The sequence below is a fragment of the Macaca fascicularis genome, chromosome 1 (genome assembly GCF_037993035.2).
Source record: "Macaca fascicularis isolate 582-1 chromosome 1, T2T-MFA8v1.1".
In the NCBI taxonomy this organism is placed as follows: Eukaryota; Metazoa; Chordata; class Mammalia; order Primates; family Cercopithecidae; genus Macaca; species Macaca fascicularis.
Window position 1 is genome coordinate 208,397,418 of NC_088375.1, and position 20,622 is coordinate 208,418,039.

The 20,622-nt window shown below is 47.8% G+C and overlaps 1 protein-coding gene across 4 annotated transcripts in view; it reads right to left on the minus strand.

Annotated features, from left to right (window-relative positions):
• The window catches only part of ARID1A (AT-rich interaction domain 1A), an 86,239-nt gene extending 68,765 nt beyond the window's left edge, over nt 1-17,474 (minus strand). For 2 of the 4 annotated variants that reach the window (XR_012423958.1, XM_045377155.3), the window contains exon 1: nt 15,957-17,170. Coding sequence is in view for 3 of the 4 variants with exons in the window: in XM_045377155.3 (XP_045233090.2) it covers nt 15,957-17,102 (1,146 nt within the window). In the remaining variant the exon portion in view is untranslated. Of the gene's footprint in view, nt 1-15,956 lie in introns of all 4 variants that reach the window. The other 2 variants (XM_045377147.2, XM_005544322.5) reach the window with 2 other exon arrangements.
• Between the last annotated feature and the right edge of the window lie 3,148 nt (nt 17,475-20,622).

A 20,622-nucleotide genomic window follows, 5' to 3' on the forward strand; every position in this document is an offset into this window, starting at 1 on the left:
CTGTCTCCAGACCAAAGGCAATAAAGTGGGAAATGAGAAGAGGTAAAGACGATTTAAGAACTTATTAATCACACATAGACACTTCCTGCCTCTACTTAGCCAGGCTTTTTCAAGAGAGGAAAGCAGATACCAAGAATCTTCACCAAAATGATGTTAGTCTGAAACTGGTGTATGTTGCATCTCCAGTGTTTTTAAAGACATTTTACCAGCTCTGGTGTGGTAAAGTTACCGGCGTTTCCATGTGCTCCGCATTCTACTAACGCAGAGTTAGACATCAAAGAAGAAAACGAAAAAGGAAAAAAAAAAAAAAAGCCAAGAACAGAGAAAATAAAGCTTAAAAGTGATAAAGTTTAAAATACACATGCACAAACACACAAACATAAGATTCCCTACTAAAGTATTCATCTGTACATAGAAATATGAAATCACAGATCAAACTGTAGTTTCCTCCTGGAAACTACTGCCTTCATCGCAGCTGGGTCCCAGTGATCACAGCTACGCTTCTCAGGCAGGAGGGAAAAGAGGCCTGGTAGCAGAATACTTGTTTTTAATGGGAAGGACAGAGAAATCACATAAGGTGTTCAGAAAGTCCAAATGAATTAGAACACTGGTTCTTCACTTGGTCTTCAAACTGTTAATATTTATCACCTGACCACTTCTGTAACTCCCACATCTGTGCCAAGCACAGTCCTTATTCATTAAGTTATACAACCAGAGACAGGTCTTGGCTCAAATGTCCACCCCTCAAAGAGTCCTCATTCACTGCAGAAATGAGGTGACTTGTTCAGGAATCTACTTAGAGGGTTTATTTTTATTTACTTAATTTTTTTGAGACAGGGTCTTGCTCTGTTGCCCAGTCCATACAGTCCAATAACACAATCAGGTCTCACTGCAGCCTCCAATTAGATCCTGGGCTCAAGTGATCCTCCTGCCTCAGCCTCCCAAGTAGCTGGGACAATAGGTGCATGCCACCAGGTCCAGCTAATTTTTAAAAAAATTTTTTAGCAGAGACAAGGTCTTGCTATGTTGCCGAGGCTGGTCTTGAACTCCTGGGTTCAAGCAATCTTCTCATCTCAACCTCACAAAGTACGGGGATTACAAGTGTGAGCCACTGCTCTAGGCCTACTTAGAGGGTTTATTTACTAAAACTTCATAAGAGACACAAGGAAAGGAATTCACAGCAAAACTCAGACTGGCCAGTAAGCAGTAGGGGGTAAGGGAAAGAGGTCAATAAAGGCCTACTGTGAGACCACCAAATCACCCACGGCCCTGTTCTCAGATCAGACAGCCATCACAGGCAAAAGGAACATCATGGCATTTAATTAGTGCTCCAACACTGACCTGTAAATGGCACTTTCAAGAATCACTTTCTTGGAAAAGTGTACTGTATTGGTCATACTTGGAGACCACCACAGTCAAGATCCTTTTTTTTTTCCTATATATAGACAGGCTCTTGCTGTGTTACCTAGGCTGAAGTACAGTGGTGCCATCATGGCTTACTGCAGCCTCAGCCTTCCTTGCTCAAGTGATCCTCCCATCTCAGCCCTCAAGTAGCTGGGACTACAGGCGCGCATCACCATGCCTGGCTAAATTTTTTGTTTTTGTAGAGACAGGGTTTTGCCATGTTGCTCAGGCTGGTCTCGAACTCCTGGGTTCAAGCAACCTGCCCAGCTCAGCATCCCAAAGTGCTTGGATTACAGGCAGGAGCCACCGTGCCCTGCCAGTCAAGATCTTAAAATACCTTTCCCACCTTCATCAAAATCCCAGGACCACAGGTCCAGATTATCTTCACGCCATATTGCCAAAGAACTAAGAGAAAGAGAAATGGAAGGCAGGGAGCCCCCAAGTCCTATAAACAAGCAGACATGTTTTGTGACTAGAACTTAATCATGAGTGCATAGTAAAGATCCATCTCAAAAGTGTTTTGTTTCTTCTGTTACCATCTGAATGTTTATGTAACCATGAAATTAATACATTGAAACCCTAACCTCCGACGTTATGGTATTATTAATAGGAGGTGGGGTCTTTGGGAGGTAATTAGGGTTAGATTAACTCATGAGGGTGTGCCCCCATGATGGGCTTAGTTAGTGCCCTATATAAGAGCAAGAGACGGGGGCACTGGCTCACGTCTGTAATCCCAACACTTTGGGAGACTGAGGTGGACAAATGGCTTGAGGTCAGGAGTTTGAGATTAGCCCGGCCAGCATGGTGAAATCTCGTCTCTACTAAAAAAAAAAAATAATAAATAAATAAATAAATAAATAAAATTAGCCAGGTGTGGTGGCGTGGACCTGTAATCCCAGCTACTCGAGAGGCTGAGGCAGGAGAATTGCTTGAACCCAGGAGGTGGAGGTTGCGCCACTGCACTCCAGCCTGGGCGACAAAGCAAGACTCTGTCTCAAAAAAAATAAAAATAAAAATAAAAATAAAAAAAGAAAGAAGAGGAGCAAGAGACATAAGAGGGTAAGAAGGCTCTAATTGGGGTGGCAGACTGGCAAGAAGACATAAGACAGTAAGACAGTTGCCTACAAGCCAGGAAGATGACTGTCACCAAGAACCAGATCTGCCAGCGTTTTGATCTTGGACTTCTCATCCTCCAGGACTTCAAGAAGTAAATGTTTATTGTTTAAGCCACCTCGTCTATGGTATTTTGTGAAGCAGTCCAAGCAAACACACTCCCCTAGCCTCAAGCATTTTAACCTTTTCTCCATTCAGTAACACTTTTTTCATAGGAGGGGCACATACACATAAAACATCAGTCTATGGTATAATTTAGAAGCAGCCCCTCAGGTAATTTGGATATACTCTGGCAGCCCAGTTGAGTGTAAATGTATAAATCCAGTAGTTCTCAAACTTCAGTGTTCATCCGAATGGCCTAGAGGACTTGTTAGAACATATTGCCAGAGTTTTGGATTCAGTAGGTCTGGCCAAGGGTTTGCACTTCTAAACAGGACCTGGTAATGCTGATGCTGGTGGCTAGGGACCATACTGAGAACCACTGCACTAATCCACCTCTCAAGCTGGAACAACAGGTGCTGTGTATGTGTGTGTTCTATTTTTTTATTTTTTGAGACAACATCTCACTCTGTTGCTCAGGCTGGAGTGCAATGGCGTGATCTCGGCTCACTGCAACCTCCGCCTCCAGGGTTCAAGCGATTCTCCTGCCTCAGCCTACCAAGTAGCTGGGACTACAGGTGTCTGCCACCACGCCTACCTAATTTTTATATTTTTAATAGAGACAGGGTTTCACCATGTTGGCCAGGAGGGTCTCAATCTCTTGGCCTTGTGATCTGCCTGCCTTGGCCTCCCAAAGTGCTGGGATTACAGGCATGAGTCACTGCACCCGGCCTGTGTGTGTGTGTTTTAAAGCACTGATAAGCCAGGTGCTCACGCCTGTAATCCCAGCATTTGGGAGGCTGAGGTGGGTGGATTACCTGAGGTCAGGAGTTCAAAACCAGGCTGGCCAACATGGTGAAACCCCATCTCTACTAAAAATACAAAAATTAGCTGGACGTGGTGGTGTACGCCTGTAATCCCAGCTACTCAGAGGCTGAGGCAGGAGAACTGCTTGAGCCCAGGAGGCGGAGGTTGCAGTGAGCTGAGATGATGCCACTGCACTTCAGCCTGGCTGACAGAGCAAGACGCTGTCTCAAAAAAAAAAAAAGCAAGCAAGCTGGCCCTAATAGCTGGCATAGTGATACGTGCTTGTAGCTCAGCTACTTGGGAGGCTGAGGAAGGAAGATTGCTTGAGACCAGAAGTTTGAGAGTGGGCTATGATTGTGCCTGTGGATAGCCACTGCACTCCACCCTGGGAAACACAGCAAGACCCTGTCTCTAAACAAATTTTAATTAAAAAAAAAAAAAAAGGCATTACAATAACTCAGATATAGCTAAAAACTAGGGATAATTTTGAATTCGGTAAAGACCAATGCTAGCTTTAACCACTCAGTTCTCTCTCTCCTGAATTGAGAAGCAGGGCCCAGTGGGAACCTGGGGTCCTGGGTCGGGGGGCACTGTCGAGAACTTCCGTCGTAGTGCTGCAATCTTCCTACGTCACCCTTCTGGCCTCCTGGCTGGACCAGGGTGGTAGCATTCCAGGAGAGCTGGGTGCAGGGAAGGAGAATGTGAGGTAGATTGGTGGATGCATAGGAGGAAGGTGGGAGTAGTGGTGTCAACTCTCCTGGAGGCTTGCTTCTGAAAAGGACAGTTGGAGAGTGGGAGAGATAGTTGTGGGACTGACCAATCAGGAGTCATGTTAGAATTGTATTTGATAAACGAATAGTACTTTCACATATCTAATATTTACTACAGCTTCAAGGTAGATATTTTTCCTCATTATAATATAGTTGAGAATACAGATTCAGAGAAGTGATTTGCCTAACGTCATACTGCCATAAGAGAACTTTAAACCTAGATTTTAGAGATAACTCTGCTATGAAAACTTTGTATGTGGCACTCAACTTTTATGTGTTCATTTCCCCCAAGTGGCAAATTAAGACGATAATCCGCTTGGCGCGGTGGCTCACGCCTGTAATCCCAGTACTTTGGGAAGCTGAGGTGGGGGGATCACGAGGTCAGGAGATTGAGACCATCCTGGCTAACATGGTAAAACCCCATCTCTACTAAAAATACAAAAAAATTAGCTGGGCGTGGTGGCAGGCGCCTGTAGTCCCAGCTACTCGGGAGGCTGAGGCAGAAGAATGGCGTGAACCTGGGAGGCAGAGCTCGCAGTGAGCCGAGATCATGCTACTGCACTCCAGCCTGGGCGACAGAGCAAGACTTCGTCTCAAAAAAAAAAAAAAAAAAAAAGAAAGACAATAATCTCAGCCTCTTCAGCAAGTGCTCCAAGTTTCTGGAAAAGTAGTATCACTCTGCACATATTTTCATAATTCAAGTCATTTTCACTCAGATCAAAGTGAAAGACTCTGACTGGGTGCAGTGGCTCGCACCTGTAATCCCAGCACTTTGGGAGGCCGAGGTGGGTGGATCACAAGGTCAGGAGTTCAAGACCGGCCTGGCTAACATGGCGAAACCCTGTCTCTACTAAAAAAAGTACAAAAATTAGCCAGGCGTGGTGGCGGGCGCCTGTAATCCCAGCTATGCGGGAGGCTGAGGCAGAAGAATGGCGTGAACCCAGGAGGCGGAGCTTGCATTGAGTGGAGATGTGCCACTGCACTCCAGCTTGGACGACAGAGCGAGACTCCATCTCAAAGAAAAAAAAAAAGGTGAAAGACTATCTTAAAGCCTGAATCTCACTCTCAACCTCAAAGATCCCTCTTGAGAAGGAGAGGACCGGGGACTAGAGGACCAGATGCTGCCAGTTCTCACCAATGGAATCACAAGGCAGCTGTAAACCAAGTGCCACAGCCATCCATCAGAAATCCAAAACAACAAAACCCTGAATGGAAGGGATGGAAGGGACTGACAGAGCTCGAGGCACAATGTCAAATTGTAACTAATGGCTTTTCAGTCTTTCACCCCATTTAAGAGTTTCAGACTATTGCAAAAATAATGTCCTAAACAATCTTGGTGCCTGAGTAATTTATTTTGAAGAAGCAAAATTAGTATTTTAGAGTGTAATACCTTTGAAGAGTCAGACAAACCCTGTCTACCTTGTCAGACAAACCCAACTCTACCTTTTACCAGCTATTTTTCCTACAACAAATTTCTTATCTTACTCTATCTCCTCAATTGTAAAGTAGGAAGATTAATAACAGAACCCACCTTCTATACAGTTTTGAAGATTAAATTAGGAAATAAATCAAGAAGACTAAGCATAGTGCTTAGCACATAGTAAGTGTTCAAATGCATGGTAGCCATCATTTGAAAGTCAGGATCCTTGCCAGTCAGAGTGGCTCACACCTGTAATCCCAGCACTTCAGGAGGCCAAGGCCAGCAGATCACCTGAGGTCAGGAGTTCGAGACCAGCCTGGCCAACATGGTAAAACCCCATCGCTACTAAAAATACAAAAATTAGGCCGGGCGTGGTGGCTTATTCGTGTAATCCCAGCACTCTGGGAGGGCGAGGCAGGTGGATCAATCATGAGGTCGAGTTTGAGACCAGCCTGGCCAAGATGGTGAAACCCCATCTCTACTAAAAATACAAAAATCAGCCAGGTGCGGTGGAAGGCGCCTACAGTCCCAGCTCCTTGGGAGGCTGTGGCAGAAGAATCACTTGAATCTGGGAGACGGAGGTTGCAGTGAGCCGAGATCATGCCACTGTACTCCAGCACAGGTGACAGAACAAGACTCCATCTCAAAAAAAAGAAAATTAGCCTGGCAGGGTGGCACACAGGTGGCGCACACCTGTAGTCCTAGCCACTCAGGAAGCTGAGGCAGGAGAATCCCTTGAACCCGGGAGGCCGAGGTTGCAGTAAGCTGAAATCGTGCCACTACACTGCACTCCAGCCTGGACAACAGAGCAAGACTCCGTCTCAAAAACAAAGTCAGGATCCTGGTGAGGATCTGTGACCCAAGAACAGATAAACTACCTACAGAATTGTTCCCCAAACAATTGTAATATGGTTCTCTTTAGCAGCCTAAACTCCTAAACAAGCAAAATGTTAGAAATCTGGAGACTAAAAGCTGGTTATCCAAACCTAAATTACCAAGAGTTTCACATAACACTGGATCAACCTGTGAACTCCAGCACCTTAGGACCAGCACAGAATGTTGTCCAAAAAGCAAGAAAAAAAGACATACATATTTGCCAAGAAGACACAGTAATAAACCAATTCCCAGCATTTCTGCCCTGTTCTCTAAGGACAACAGAAAGCAATAATGTCTACCCCAGACAGGAGAAATCACTGGGCAAGAAGAGCCCAAAGATCTATCTGTTTCCTCTGAAAGGAAGCATCCAACACTATGTGGCCTTTAATCCTCTACCACGTGGCTGAACTCGCACTCTACTTAAAGTCAAAGTACACAGCAGTTGAGAGTAAACAGCTGGGCCCAAACGCACTCATGCCCGGCAAGCACATTGTGACCTCAAGGAAAACATGAGGCAAAATAAAAACACCAAGCACACACCAAATGGGCTTTTAAATGACTGATATCACACCAACCACCAAGCTCCCCTGGTGCTAGATCTTAAGGGGAAAGAAGGGTTCCTTTAAACAGAGATGCCTATAAACAAGCAAGCTGAAAACGAACAAGTTTAAGAGAGAAAAGCATACAAAAATCTTGGCTGCTGGTGATGAGCCATGGAAAATCATGAATGTGCCAGTGCCAAGGGAGGAGGAAGTCTAATATCTAACTTTGCAGACTTGGGAACATAAAAGCAACAAAGCCATAAGGAAGCCCAAATGCAAAAGAGAAAAAAAAAAAAGGCACATGGCACATTTCCTCTTCATATGGGTAGCAATTCGAGCAGTGCTTTGGGCCTGCAGAGCACTTAGCTCAGTACCCAAAGCCCCTTAGTATTTAATATCAACATAACTTCCTGAAGGGTGACAAAAATCTGTCCTGGATTACTGGGTGATTTCTAATATGTACCATAACCAACACTAAGTCAACATTTCAGGGATCAAATTTCCTACTCTGCAGCATGTTGGAATGCATTCTTGGCATTAGACTTCTTCCCATTCCAGTCCACCCTCAGAAAATGCAGAAGCCACTGGGAAATAAAGACTCAACCTGTCCCAAGATAATATTCCAGCTATGCACAAGTGACTAACAAAAACAAATAGTTCATTCAGATGTCCCTTCACATTCAGTAAAAAACTAATTTCATCCATTTAAACGCAGAGGAGGGGCAATTTCAGGAAGAACACTCAAGGCTGTTAAGTCAATATTCACCAGAACTTGGATTCCTATAAAACCTGGGATTGATCAAAGAGTTCATCTCAAGCCCCTAAATACCTGTAATCCATAGCAGGTTAACTACGGTGCCCAATTCTGAGTAACTGAAAACCCACTTTCGCAAAATGCAAAAATGGCAAGGCAAAAAAGGTGGAAGCAATACTTCTAAACTATAATGTTTATCCAAGACTCCAGTACTTTCAGCAGGTCATGGACAATTATTTAAAAAAAAAAAAAAAAAGAAAAGGGCCTGTCACGGCAGCTCATGCCTGTAATCCCAGCACTTTGGAAGACCAAGGTGGGTGGATCACCTGAGGTTGAGAGTTCAAGACCAGCCTGGCCAACATGATGAAACTCCATCTCTACTAAAAATACAAAACTTAACCTGGCATGGTGGCGGGAGCCTGTAATCCCAGCTACTCGGGAGGCTGAGGCATGAGACTCGCTTGAACCTGGGAAGCAGAGGTTGCAGTGAGCCGAGATTACACCACTGTATTCCAGTCTGGGTGACAGACTGAGACTCCATCTCAAAAAGAAAAAAAAAAAAGGGCTGCAGTACTTCTGTACTGGAGCAGTGTAACCAGTGTAACCAATCCTTCTCCAGGTAAAAGCATTATAGTGGCCTGGCACTGGACACACCATGCATCTTCAGCTGTTAAGCATTCACTAATGATCCTTGACCAGGGAAGTGCCAAGGCCCAACCATACATGGACCAGCAGGTAAAGAAACCAAAATCACTATATTCCAGAGGCTCCACAAGGATTAAGCATTGGTGAGCAGCATTTGTTAGCTGCTTGGCCATAGAAATCTAGTAAAAAACAATTTTTTTTTTGAGACAAGGTCTTGGCTCCACTGCCCAGGCTGGAGTGCACTGGCGTAATCACGGCTTACTACAGCCTCAACCTCCTGGGCTCAAGCGATTCTCCTGCTTCAGCTTTCTGAGTAAGCTGGGACTACAGGTGCATACCACCACATCCAGCAATTTTTGTGTCTTGTAGAGATGGGGTCTCCCTATGTTAACAGCTCAGGCTGGTCCTGGGCTTGGGCAATCCTTTCCCCTTGGCCTCCCAAAGTGCTGGGATTATAGGTGTGAGCTATCACACTTGGCCAAAAACAGTATTAAAGGCCATTTCTATGAATAAATGGGCAGACTGCGTATATGCACTTACCTAACCCACCAACCTCAATATAAAGTCTAACACAAGCAACTTGGCTTGAACACAACTCCCAGCTCTTCAGAAATAGCAGCCTAAGAGTCCCAACAGGTACTTCATGGCTCTTGATTTAAGAAAGGTCAAGTAACTCTGCCAAGACAGAAAAGGTCCAGACTCACCAACAAAGTTGAACCACCATTACTACAGAGCTGTCCAGGGGACACAACTCTGAAGGTGACGTGACCTTCCAAATCCAAATTTACTAGAAAAGTGCCCCTAAACTAGCCAAGAACATAGCAGTCTGTACCAAAGACTTGACCTAACCACAGGAACCACTAAGACCCTGGAACCACTCTTTCATGGAGTTTTATGATTAGAGTCCAAATTCTCAAAGTCACTGGAACACTGAGACAACTACTGGTCTGGAGATGGATGTGCAATGTGGATTCTATCAAGTCCATGGAACTTAAGAATAGCATTATGAAAAGGCAAATTAGTACTTTAACTTTCTTGAATATTTAGCTCCACAAAAAAAGCCTCTGAAAAGCTGTCCCATGTTAACCCTGCCAAACTGATTGAACCTTTTCCTCTAATGCCTTCAGCTCACATATTTAGTGTGGTCTATATCCATTTATAAAACCTTGCTTTGCAAGTTTTCCAGATATGTGCACATAAGTATGCTTTCCTAAGAAAACCAAATGCCTCTTATGGAGATATTGTTTCTACCTTTTAAATCTCTTCCTAGTACCTATCTGGTATAATCACACAGGGCTATTTCCCACCCCCAGTGGAATTTCCAGATCTCTCTGACTTAGAAACAAATGCTCTCAGCAGTAAGTCTGAAGTTCCTAATACCCTCACCACCAACATACTGGGAAAGGACCATGCAATATTAAGCAACCTATGTCAGTGTCAATCAAAGTTTTTGTGTTTTGTATTAAAACAAGCTGATAGCCTTTGGTAGTAAGTTAGCTGAACCTAAAAATCATGGTCAGGACCATAATTACATTCATATTCCCTGCTACTATATAAACAGCTAAGTCAAAAGGGCACTTCCAGGACTCTGGTCTAAAAAACATTTCTTATAAAGAAAACTGGTGTCAGAGTCAATGAATCTAGTTAAAAAAGACATTCTGAGAAGGCAAATCTGGTCATCTCACAAGGCTACCAAAGAAGAAGACCACAGGCAGACAACTAAAATATTCATAGATTCTTCTTCTTCCTCCATAAAAACAATGTGTCACTGAAGGAACCCAGATATGTTTTTAATCCTAAAATGGCAATTTCAAAAACAAAGACAGTGTCTACCCACACAATCCTTCAAGTAAGATGTAGTGAGTCCCCAAACATTTGGGCTTTGTACTGCCCCAGGAACAGGGGGTAAAGGCATGTTAATTTTATCATAAGTGATGCACAGAAGTCCAGTAAAAACTGTATAAATAAACCCAGGCCCTTGGGTAGCGGACTTATAATCCCAAGTACAACAGCAAAACTGAGGATGAAGACGACACTCAATCTGCAGTATCTTTTTTCTCCTTTCTAATATTCCAGAAATGCAAACCAAGCCAAAAACAATCTCACCAAGCTACCCTTTAAACCTCAAAGTCTCATAAGCCAAGCGTTTGGGGTAATACTTAACCTTATTACTGACACTTAGGATCTTCTTTCCAAACTTCTATTTTCACTATGAAAGTGCAATTGACTTTAACAAGGTATCACATGCCCTGAACTTAGCATGGAGGCAGGGCCACAGAGGTTTCACTGCCAGGGCAGCATCTTTCCATGTCAATTTTTTTTTTTTAGATCACTTCTTATCTCCACACTTACTGCCCCCCAGCACTACCCTTTTCCTATCCCCAAGTCTTTTTCCCCAATGTTATTTTACTCCACCACATGAGGAGGCTAGCATTATCTTTGCTTGAAAACTGTTTACTAATTTGCCTGTCAAACATTCTATAGAACTGTTTACATCTTACTACAGAAACCTCCTGGGTACATATTGACAGCTCAGCAAGTATTTACACAAAGCTCTGAAACATTCGGTTCCTTCAGAGACGAAGAAGATGCTGTGTCAAGCAGAGAATTATCAAACACCGTTTCCTCTACTATTTTCCCTCCTTTATAAAGGAAAGCTCCCTTCCTCTAATATACCTAAATTACACTTCTAAACTGCTAAGCCAGGAAGAGAAAGAATGGAAATTCAGGTGTATTGGAGAAGAGAAAGAATAGCATTTCCAGGACCACGTGCAAAGCACACCATGTAGTTTTTTAAACCATAGCTGTGAGAAACAACGAATGCACCTATGAAATTGACCCTGAAACACAGCTTTTCCTCTTCCAGTCTCAGGAACTTTTGCTTCTCTCTCAGCAAAATTTACAGGACAAGTCCTAGCACTCAGATTACAACCAGCTGCCCAAACCAGACCTAGACCTGCCCAAACACCAGGAATCTGGAGAGCTTAATGTTCCTCTCTCTCCCTACTCCTTCCCAAAAGCAGCAGAATATTAACACTGAACTTATGATTATCCATTCCTCACCCCAACCCCAAGTGCCAAAGCCTGCTGGGGATCCTGAAGCAACTATTTTTCAAGTCTTGCTTTAATGAAATCTAGCTAACTTTCCAATGACTATTTAGTGTTTTAAAACCACCAGCCAGGTGGAATGACTAATGACAAACAGATTAACAGTTTCAAGGCAACAGTCTGGTAGAGCTTTTTCTGTAAAGGTCCACAGACCACAATGGCACCCAACTGTTCAGAGCTTGTTCCTGTGAATCTCAGGAGAAAATAGCTTTGAGTTCCTTCAGCCCAGGGGAAGAAAGATGGTCTCAAGACTCCTGATTTATGTATAGAAAGCTGCCCTCACAAACAAGCCAGCTATGGAAGCACAGATATGTAGCATCTTAGAGTGAGGTCATGCAGACCAACTTCATTTTATTGATGAGGGAGAAAATGAAAAACAGAGAAAGCAAATGACCTGCCCAGGGTCACACAGCTTAATCTGGAGCTGTATGTGGAACCTAAGCCTCCTCCTTCCTCCTCCTGTTGTGAGTCCTGTGCTCTTTACCACTAATGCAACACACAACTCAAGTGTGCACCAGTAATAACAACTTAAGTGTGCATCAGTAATAATAATGACCAATCTAAACAACAAAAAACTCAGAGATAAAAGTCACAGGAATCAGTACTCCATTCGACCCCAGGCATTACAGCTCACTGGCAGAAAAGAACGACTCGGTGCCAATATATTTGAATACCACATTTTTACCATATTTACAAGCTTCAGTTGATTCTAGAATTTTGAGAGTTGAAGCCAATCAATAAAACCTTTTGAGGGGTGGGAAGAGGAAAGGGCCCTGCCCATTACTTTGTTAGCCTATTCCCACATTTTTAAAAAGTTCACTAACCTCTTTGCAAAGGGCCTACTGTAGACATTACACCCTACAGGAGTCAATCCAACATATTAATGTTTAATGCAATCCAAGACATCCTGTTTCAGCAGGTGCTGCTTGTCATGGTTACCCATGTCACACACAAAGCAAGAAACCTAAAAAGTCCTCACAGGGCCCAATACACAAGAAGCCAAACTCGGTCCTGGCTGCTTTCTCTGTTCTCACACCACCATCTCAATCCTCATCACCCCAGTTCTCTCATGAACAGTAGAGAAACATGAAACCCCCACAACTAAAGTGCCATCTCAGTGTGGTTTTCCTGGTCCCTCCTACTTGAGAGAGCTCCAAGAGTCCTGTATTTCAGCCAGCCTAGAATTTCTGCCAGTAGGCATTCCCATAATAAATCTAGGATTCCTGTATCTGTTTCCCAGGAGTCAGAAATATCATTTGATATTTCCATAGTAGAAACTAACAACCAAACTTCTACAATCAAATCCAACTGGTTCCTGGACTATTTATTGTATTTCATTTTTTACCTTGGTAAACTGGTACTACTCTCAAAGTATTATTGCTAAACAGCGTTCCAATAAAAGGCCTTAAATCAACTTCGTGTGTGTAAGTAACCTAAAACTATGTCATCAGTACCAGGATTCAACACTTGACATACGCTACTTATGAAAAGGAATAAAGTAGAAGTTTGTCTGCTAGGACCTTCCCAGCTCCTGTGAAAAAGACATAGTCACAATACACACACCTAATCTTTATTTCATAACAGCAGAGTCAAATGAAAACATTATCACCTTAGCTATGTTAATTAAGTCGCTGCAAAATATTCTTAATCTAAGACTGGGCCAGGGAAAGATGGGGGCAGAGCAAGACTTTTTAATTTCAGAATGTTCAAGACTAAAGCATCATGGTCTGAAAAAACATTCATCCTCAAGTGGCAAAAAGGAATTCAGAACAAAGTCTGAACCTACAACCCTCACCTAGACTACTACCACACACCTGAAGCAGTCCACAAAACTGGAAGCTGCACTCTCTCTCAAACAAGTGAATGCTCACCAGCCCATTCCCTGGGCCTCTGGGGAGTAGGCCACTGAGCTGAAATTAATTAGGAATCTATGTTGTGTGTGTGTGGGTCTAGTGATAATAAAAGAGATCAGAAAATTCATCCAAAGGCAGCAGACAGGCTTCCAAACAGGGACTGTATCCATTCTCCTATCATCCACACAGAAAAAGTGTTCCATAATTTAATGACTGAAAAACAGAAATCATTATACCAAAAGAGTTGGCTTTTTCTTTAAAAAGTTTGACTAAATATTTCCAAACCAGCAGAGTTCAAATCAATTTTGCTTTTAAATGAACCCTGACTTACTACCCCAAATGACTTATTCTAATAGTTTTCAAGAAAGGTAAACTTTTCAGCCAAAACCAAACAAAACAAGGGGAATGAAGGGAAAGAGGTTCAGACTATAGGATGACCCAGAGACAAGAGGATGCTGTCTTTTAAGACAAAACTTTTCCTCCAGACACTAGAAAAACAATGTAACATTTCCCTATTTCTTGCCCAGATACACAACATCATGGAAGATGTAGAATCAAGGCACAGAGCTCCAAGCCCACCCTCTAACACAGCTAATTTCAAAATGCCCAGCTCAAAGGAGGAGTAGAAAAGTAGCTCTAGGATGGGCTGGGAATACAGCTAGTAAGTGAACAAAATCTCCTAGCACAAAAGCGCAAGGGGTTTGGGAGGCGATGGATGGAGCTTCCCCCTCTTTGAAAACATGTATGACTCCACAGAATACTCAGTATCCCTGACCAAAAGCACTGCTGACAGAGCATGATGAAAATGGAAGAAAAGCAATAAAATAAAACAAGATAGAATAGTATAAAAAGATACTTCGAAGTTGCAATTTCTAAGCTAATCTCAAGTGTCATTCTAGGTCATATCTTCATGTCTTGGAAGACAAGAAAAAAAGTGGTACATTAAAATGCAAAGGAATAAATTGGCCAGTCTCTATTTCAAAGCTCTAAAATGACTGATGACAAAACAGAAAACTAGACTTTTTGTTATTCCAGGAAAAAACAATTTCACCAAACCAAGCCTTTAGGAGAAAGTCCCTCAAGATCATGAAAGACACCAACTTCCGTTTAAATTAAGCTGCTATTCCAAAGTTCAATTAACAAAAGAAAGTGTTAACAAGATTCAACATGTAAACAAAGAATGAGGCCAGCCTTCCATAACACAGAATGCTTGAACCTAATATAAAATTCCTCAGAAAGCTCCCAGTTCTTAAAAAGAAAAAACTAAAAAACGAAAATTGTTTTCTCCCCCACCCACAAAGATCCCACATTTGCCACTCAATAAAAACCCCAGTAAAATCATTTCAATTCTGCAAAGCAACCAGTGTCAAAATTACTCAAGACAAATGCATCTTCAGAGCCATCAAAGAAGTCATTTATACCATCAGGAAAGTCACAAAACCAAAACAAACAGCAAACCCATTGTAGAGAAAAAACTCAGCTACTGTTCTGACAACACAGAATTCATTTCAGGCTGCATAAAACATAACAAGCAAAATAAATCCAAGGTACAAGCAAAATGCCATTGCCCCCTCTTTTGTTTCGGGCACAATGTAACAAGGGCAGGCTGTCTGAGGCTTTGCTCCTGCTGATACAGTATTGCTACTTAAACCTCCCTCCTCAAGGTCACAGCCAATTTCAGCTCTGGAATAAAAGGCAGATAGTGGCAGCGATGGTTTGGGTTATCACTGGCAGAAAAGCAGAGTGTAAAAGTTTATGAGCTCATCAGGATTGTTGTACCATTACATCAGAGGCAATTATAAATGGCCAAGAGCAGGAGATGGGGAGCCAATCAGATCACAGATAGGATGTCAACCTAAGACCAACTGTCTCCTGGCTTTGACAGAAGGATTTTACCTCCATAATTCAAATCCCAAACCAAAGCAATCTGCACTTACTACTCCAATCACTCAGCTGTTTACCAGCACTTCCAGAGAGAAGCCCAGGCCACTGGGCCGGCGGAGCCTAAGACAGGAGATGGCAAGGGCTGCCCTAGGTGAACCGCAGCCGGCCTCTAGCAGCTCCCAAGCAGTCCCCTGCCCTCCCTCGAGGTCCCTCCGAGCTCTAGGGGCCCTCTTTGAAAGCACAGATGGGGGGCGGCCCAGAGGAAGGCCGGGGGACGGAGAGGAGCGGCAGGTGAGCAAAGAAACGTTCATTCAACTCCTGGGTTCCTACCACTGCCTACACTCCTAACCTGAGCCCCCAGCACCCCCTCACTCCCGGCCAGGCCCTTCCCCACACACTCTGCCCCGCACCCCCATCAAGACCCCTGGAGTTCGAAGGGACCAAGGGAGAGGAACAAGAGAAGCAGACACCTCTGGGAAAGCCCGACACAAAGGCTGGAGGAGGAAAGGAGAGGAAGGCAGACAGGCAGCCATTTTAAGAGAGAAGAGCCAGACAATGGCAGCTCCCCAGCAGTGGGGGCCCGAGACTGAGGGGAGCCCAAGGCTGTGGCCCGCTGACCGCAGCCGCCACCCACCCCCAGGACCACGCTCGCCCCAGCCCCCTCCCCACTCAGCTGTGTACCTGAGGGGTCCGGGCGAGCGGCTGCCCCCCGCCGCCGCTGCTCCCGGGGCTCATGGGCGCGTGGTGGCTCCTTTGTTGGGCCCCTCCCGAGGCGGCCGCCGCCGCCGCCGCCGCCGCTGCCGCCGCCGCAGCCCCCCAGCACTGCGAGGCCATGTCCGCCGGGCCCTTGCCGGCGCCCCCGTCCTGGGGCCCGCCGCCGTAGTCGCCCCCGGGGTAGCCCTGGTAGCCCCGGGCCGAGCTGGGCGACGTGAGCAGTTGGTTGAGGGTGGGGGTGGCGGTGGGCTGGGGAGTTCCCCCGCCGGCCGCGGAGGGGCCGCCTCCCCCCATGGCCCCGAAGCGCTGCTGAGCGAAGGACGAAGACGACGAAGAGGCGGAGGCGCTGGAGGAGGGAGGCGGCTTGGAGCCGGGAGCCGCCGCCGCGCCGGAGCCCGGAGTGCCACCTCTCGGGGAGCTCAGCGCGTAGGCCGGGGCGGGCGGGGGGTAGGCGCTGCGGTTGGGGTAGTAGGAGTTGTACTGGTGGTTGGGGAAGCCGTGGTCGTGAGAGTTCTGCTGGGGCCCCGCGTAGGGCTCCAGGCCCCCGCCGCCGCCGCTCTGCAGCGCTGCCAGGCCAGGGCTTTGTTGTCCGCCATGTTGTTGGTGGAAGACGGCGGCCGCGGCGGCGGCGACGGCAGACGGGCTCCGGCCGTAGGGTTGCCCGAAGCCGTAGGCTGGGGGCGGCAAGGCGGCCGCGGCAGAGTGAGGAGGCGCCCCCACCCCATCGCTGCTGCCGCCACCGCCGCCGCCGGGCGGCTCCGTGAGGTTATTGTTCAGGGCGGGCCTAGGGCCCGCGTTCCCGTTCGAGTTCTTCAGGTCCGGCTCCGCGCCGGGCCCGCCGCCGCCGCCAGCTCCGCCGCCGCCGCCACCCCCATTGCTCTCGGCCCCGTCTTGCAGCTCCTTTCCCAGCGGCTGCGGCGGCCCCACGGCAGGGCCCTCGCTTTCCTGCCCGGCGGCTGCCTTCATTTCCCCGCGCTCGGCCGCTGCCGCCGCCGCCGCCTCGCCCCCCGCCTCCTCCCGCTGCTGCTGCTCGGCTTTCTTCAGCTCCGAGGGCGGCGGCGGCGGCGGGTTGCCCAGGCTGCTGGCGGCGGCGGGGGCGACCTGCGCGGCCATGATCCCCGCTGTCTCGTCCGCGGAGAGACCCGGCCCTGTCTTCGTCTTCTCCCCCCCTCCCACCCCGCCCCGGGGCCGAGTCCCCCGGGCTGCCCTCCCCACCCGCCCGGGCGGGCCTCGCGGGGCTCCGCTGCTGCGCTGCGCTCGCTCCTCTCCCCCCCGCCCCGCCGGCTCAGGCTCCGGGCTGGCGGCGGCGGAGGAGGAGGAGGCGGCGGCGGCCGAGGCGCCGGCGGCTCAGCTGCTCCCGGCTCTGTAGGCTCGGGACCCGGCTCTCCCGGCTCATTCCCCCCAAGCCCTTGCCTGGGAATGAGGGGGGCGGTGGAGGCTCCGCTCCCCAGGGCCTGGCCCCGCTGTGACTCTCCGCTTTCTGCTGCCGGAGAAAGGAGGAGGGAGGGAGGGAGGGAGGCGAGGGGGAGGGGGCGGGGAGGGAGGGAGGGAGCGGGGGGAGGGGGACCCGGGACGGGCGGGCTGGAGGGCGCGCGGCAGCAGCCCGGGCGCCGGGAGCCAGAGTCAGAGCGCGGGCCGGGCCGGGCGCCCTGCCTTCCCTCGCCAGCCGCGGCTTGGGTCGAGGCTGCGGCGCGGCAGCGGGCGGGCGAGAAAGCGGTCGGCCGGACTGAGCGGCTAGAGCGCCCCACTCTCCTCCGAGTCCCCCTCACTCCGACACGAGGCTCAGCACTGCCATTTTACCCAGCGCCGTCGCGGCCGCCTTGCAAACCCGGAGTGGAGAGCGGAGCGGGCGCAGGCCGTGGAACGGACTCGCTCCCTACCCCTCACAAAGGAGGAGGGGAGAGAACAAGCCGCGGCGGCGGCAGGCCCTTAGCCGCTTTCGCTAGGCAGCGCCGCCGCCGAAGGCTTCGGAGAAAACCCGGCCCGGAGCCCGCGCATCTCTGGAGCCTGCGCCGCCTCCCTCCCGGCGTCCCTATCCAGGTCTGTCCCCTCCCGGCCGTACCGAGGGGAGCGGGCAGCGTGAACTTTACCCGCGACTGCAAAATTGGCCAGAGCCCGAGACCGCGGCCGCCTCGGCCCAGCCCTGACCCCCTGGCAGCGGGCCCGGTCCGTTGGCTGCTGTTTAGCACCTCTACAGCACTTTTCGTCTTCAAAGCCTTCTACAGACCCCGCTAAAGACCCAGCCTTTTTACCCTCTTTGCGAGCCCAAAGGAATGACTGGTCATTGTTCAGATGATTCGTTTCCCACTCGCCTGCCCTCATTAGCCGGTCCTCACAAGGCTCTGGGGGCATGAGGTCCGGATTATCCCCATTTTACAGAATTGAAAGAGGGGAGGGAACTGCCTGTCACTTAAAGTCAGAGGGCAGAGGAGGGTGACTTTAAAAAGAAGTGGAGTCACCAAAGCTGCCTTCGGTCTACTTGCCTTAAAAAAAAAAAAAAAAAAAAAAAAAAAGTCAAGTTGTGAGCACATTCAACAATGGAATCAGAATATCAAAATGGATTTGAAGTCAAAACTGATCATCTCACCACTGACTTAAAATGGAGGCCACTTGAAGTTGCTTTAGGAGCATACAACAGTTACCCAGCAGGAGAACCTAAACCCTGTTTTCACTCCCTCTCAGGAAAACTTAGCCCACAATGACCAGTATCCCCAGTCTCCAAAGACAGTACCTTCTAAGACTGAAAACCCACAGAAGAGGCTCCAGGGACTGCAGGAACCTGAGTGTTCAAACCATTACAGAAGAGAGATGCAGAAAATGGAAACCATTTTCTCCTTGAAGAAAAGGCACAGTCCAACAAGTCACTTAGAAAATGGATGCTTCTCAGATTTGTTTTCTATCCTGTAGCGTAAAAATTGTTTAAAGTTTACCATTTACATTCTAAGAGACCCCGATTGAGCTGGATCTGAAAAGATCAAGACATACACAGAAAACTCCAGTGTTGTCCTGATCTACAGGCCCCACCAAATCCCAGCAGCAGCCTTTTCTTCCTCAGGCTGACTTGGAATGTTCTGACATGACAGGCTACGAAAGCCAGAGGGGATTCCAGCTCCTCACCAGACCCAAGGCTGCCTTGGGAAAGGCCCAGGCCAGTGTTCCTAGACACCAGGATATTTTCCCCCTCAGATTTTGTAAAGGGAGACTTCATGGCCACAGGACCATTAGATTATGCAGGACCCCGGAGTGCTGGCCATATCCCTGGTCACTATGAATAATTCCAAAGCCTGAACTCACTTCTCCCCCGCAAGAAAACTTAGTGAATCCTACATTGAAAAGGCAAAACCTTCCTGTTAATCTAACAGTGGTGGAAAAAAAAAAATCCCACAGCTTTATTCTTCTCCCCTCCCCCGGCCTCAAGCCAAGAACCAAAGCAGCCTACCAAGAAGATCCAACTGACTGGTATGGGCCAGTGCCCTCTTTTCACTCATAGTCCTCAGGGGCAACAACTCTCCCCGGTGCATTAGGTCCTAGAAACCAAATTATAGGCTGCTCATAAATAGAGCTTGGCTATTTAATCAACTGCCTCTGAGCTGGCAAACAGTCCTGAGTCCTGCACACAAATGAGGATTTTTTTTTACATGCAATTACCCTGCCATTTTCCTCAGAGCTGGGGTGTAATGGGAAACCTGGAGCCCAGTGAAAATCTGGAAGCTAGAATGGATTTCTCTCCAAAGAAAGCCCTCATCCCCTTTCTTCAATGGCTGTGAAATATGGAAAGCGCCAAAAATCTCCTTCCCTACACGTGGGCACGCTGTTTTGAAAACAGTCACCATTTTTCTCTAGCAATAAGGTAAAGTGCACAAAAATCTATCCACCTGGGTTGGAGGAGATAATGTGGCATTTCTCTTTTTGTTTTTTAATTCACTAGGGTTCTCTTCCACTTCTACCTTTAGAGCCCCACACCACAATCCCAGGGACTGTTGAGCTGAGGGAACTTTTTTAGAAACTGGCCCATCAGCTTTCCCTAGGGGCAGTGGCAACGGGAAAGGGGGGGAAGGGAGGAGCTGGGCACGTGGCTGGCCCGAGCAGCGAGACCCCGGCTGGGGGCTGTGGGTCCTCCCTTCGGTGGAGTTTTCTCCCCCACGGTCCCTGCCTTTTAACCCCACACCCAGGCAGCTCAGGAATCCCGGCGCAGATTGGAGAACTAGGACTAGGACAGCGCTACCCTCGCGAAAGCGCCTCGGCCAACAGCCTGATGGCAAATATGGACTGAATCGTTGACATGGAAACCGGACTAAAGTCTCGCTAGCTCTCCCTCACAGGAGAGTTCTTATCGCCGTCCCCGACCGCACGGCACTTAGCAAACATGGACTGGATCTGCGGCCTGGAGTATCAGGCGGAGTTTCTGGGCGCATTAACTCCAGCGGCAGAGCAGCCAAGGAAGGGGGCAGGGCTGCCAGGACAAACCGGCTGAAAATGGCAGAGGATGTGCTCCCATTTTATCCGGCTGCACAGTGTGCATGGATTGGGCCCGAGGATAAGGGAACAACCTATTAAAATCCAGAGAGTCAACTGCAAAATGTGGAACCGAGGCCTGGAGGGTTTGCTAGGAGAGGGAAACGTGTGCAGGGAA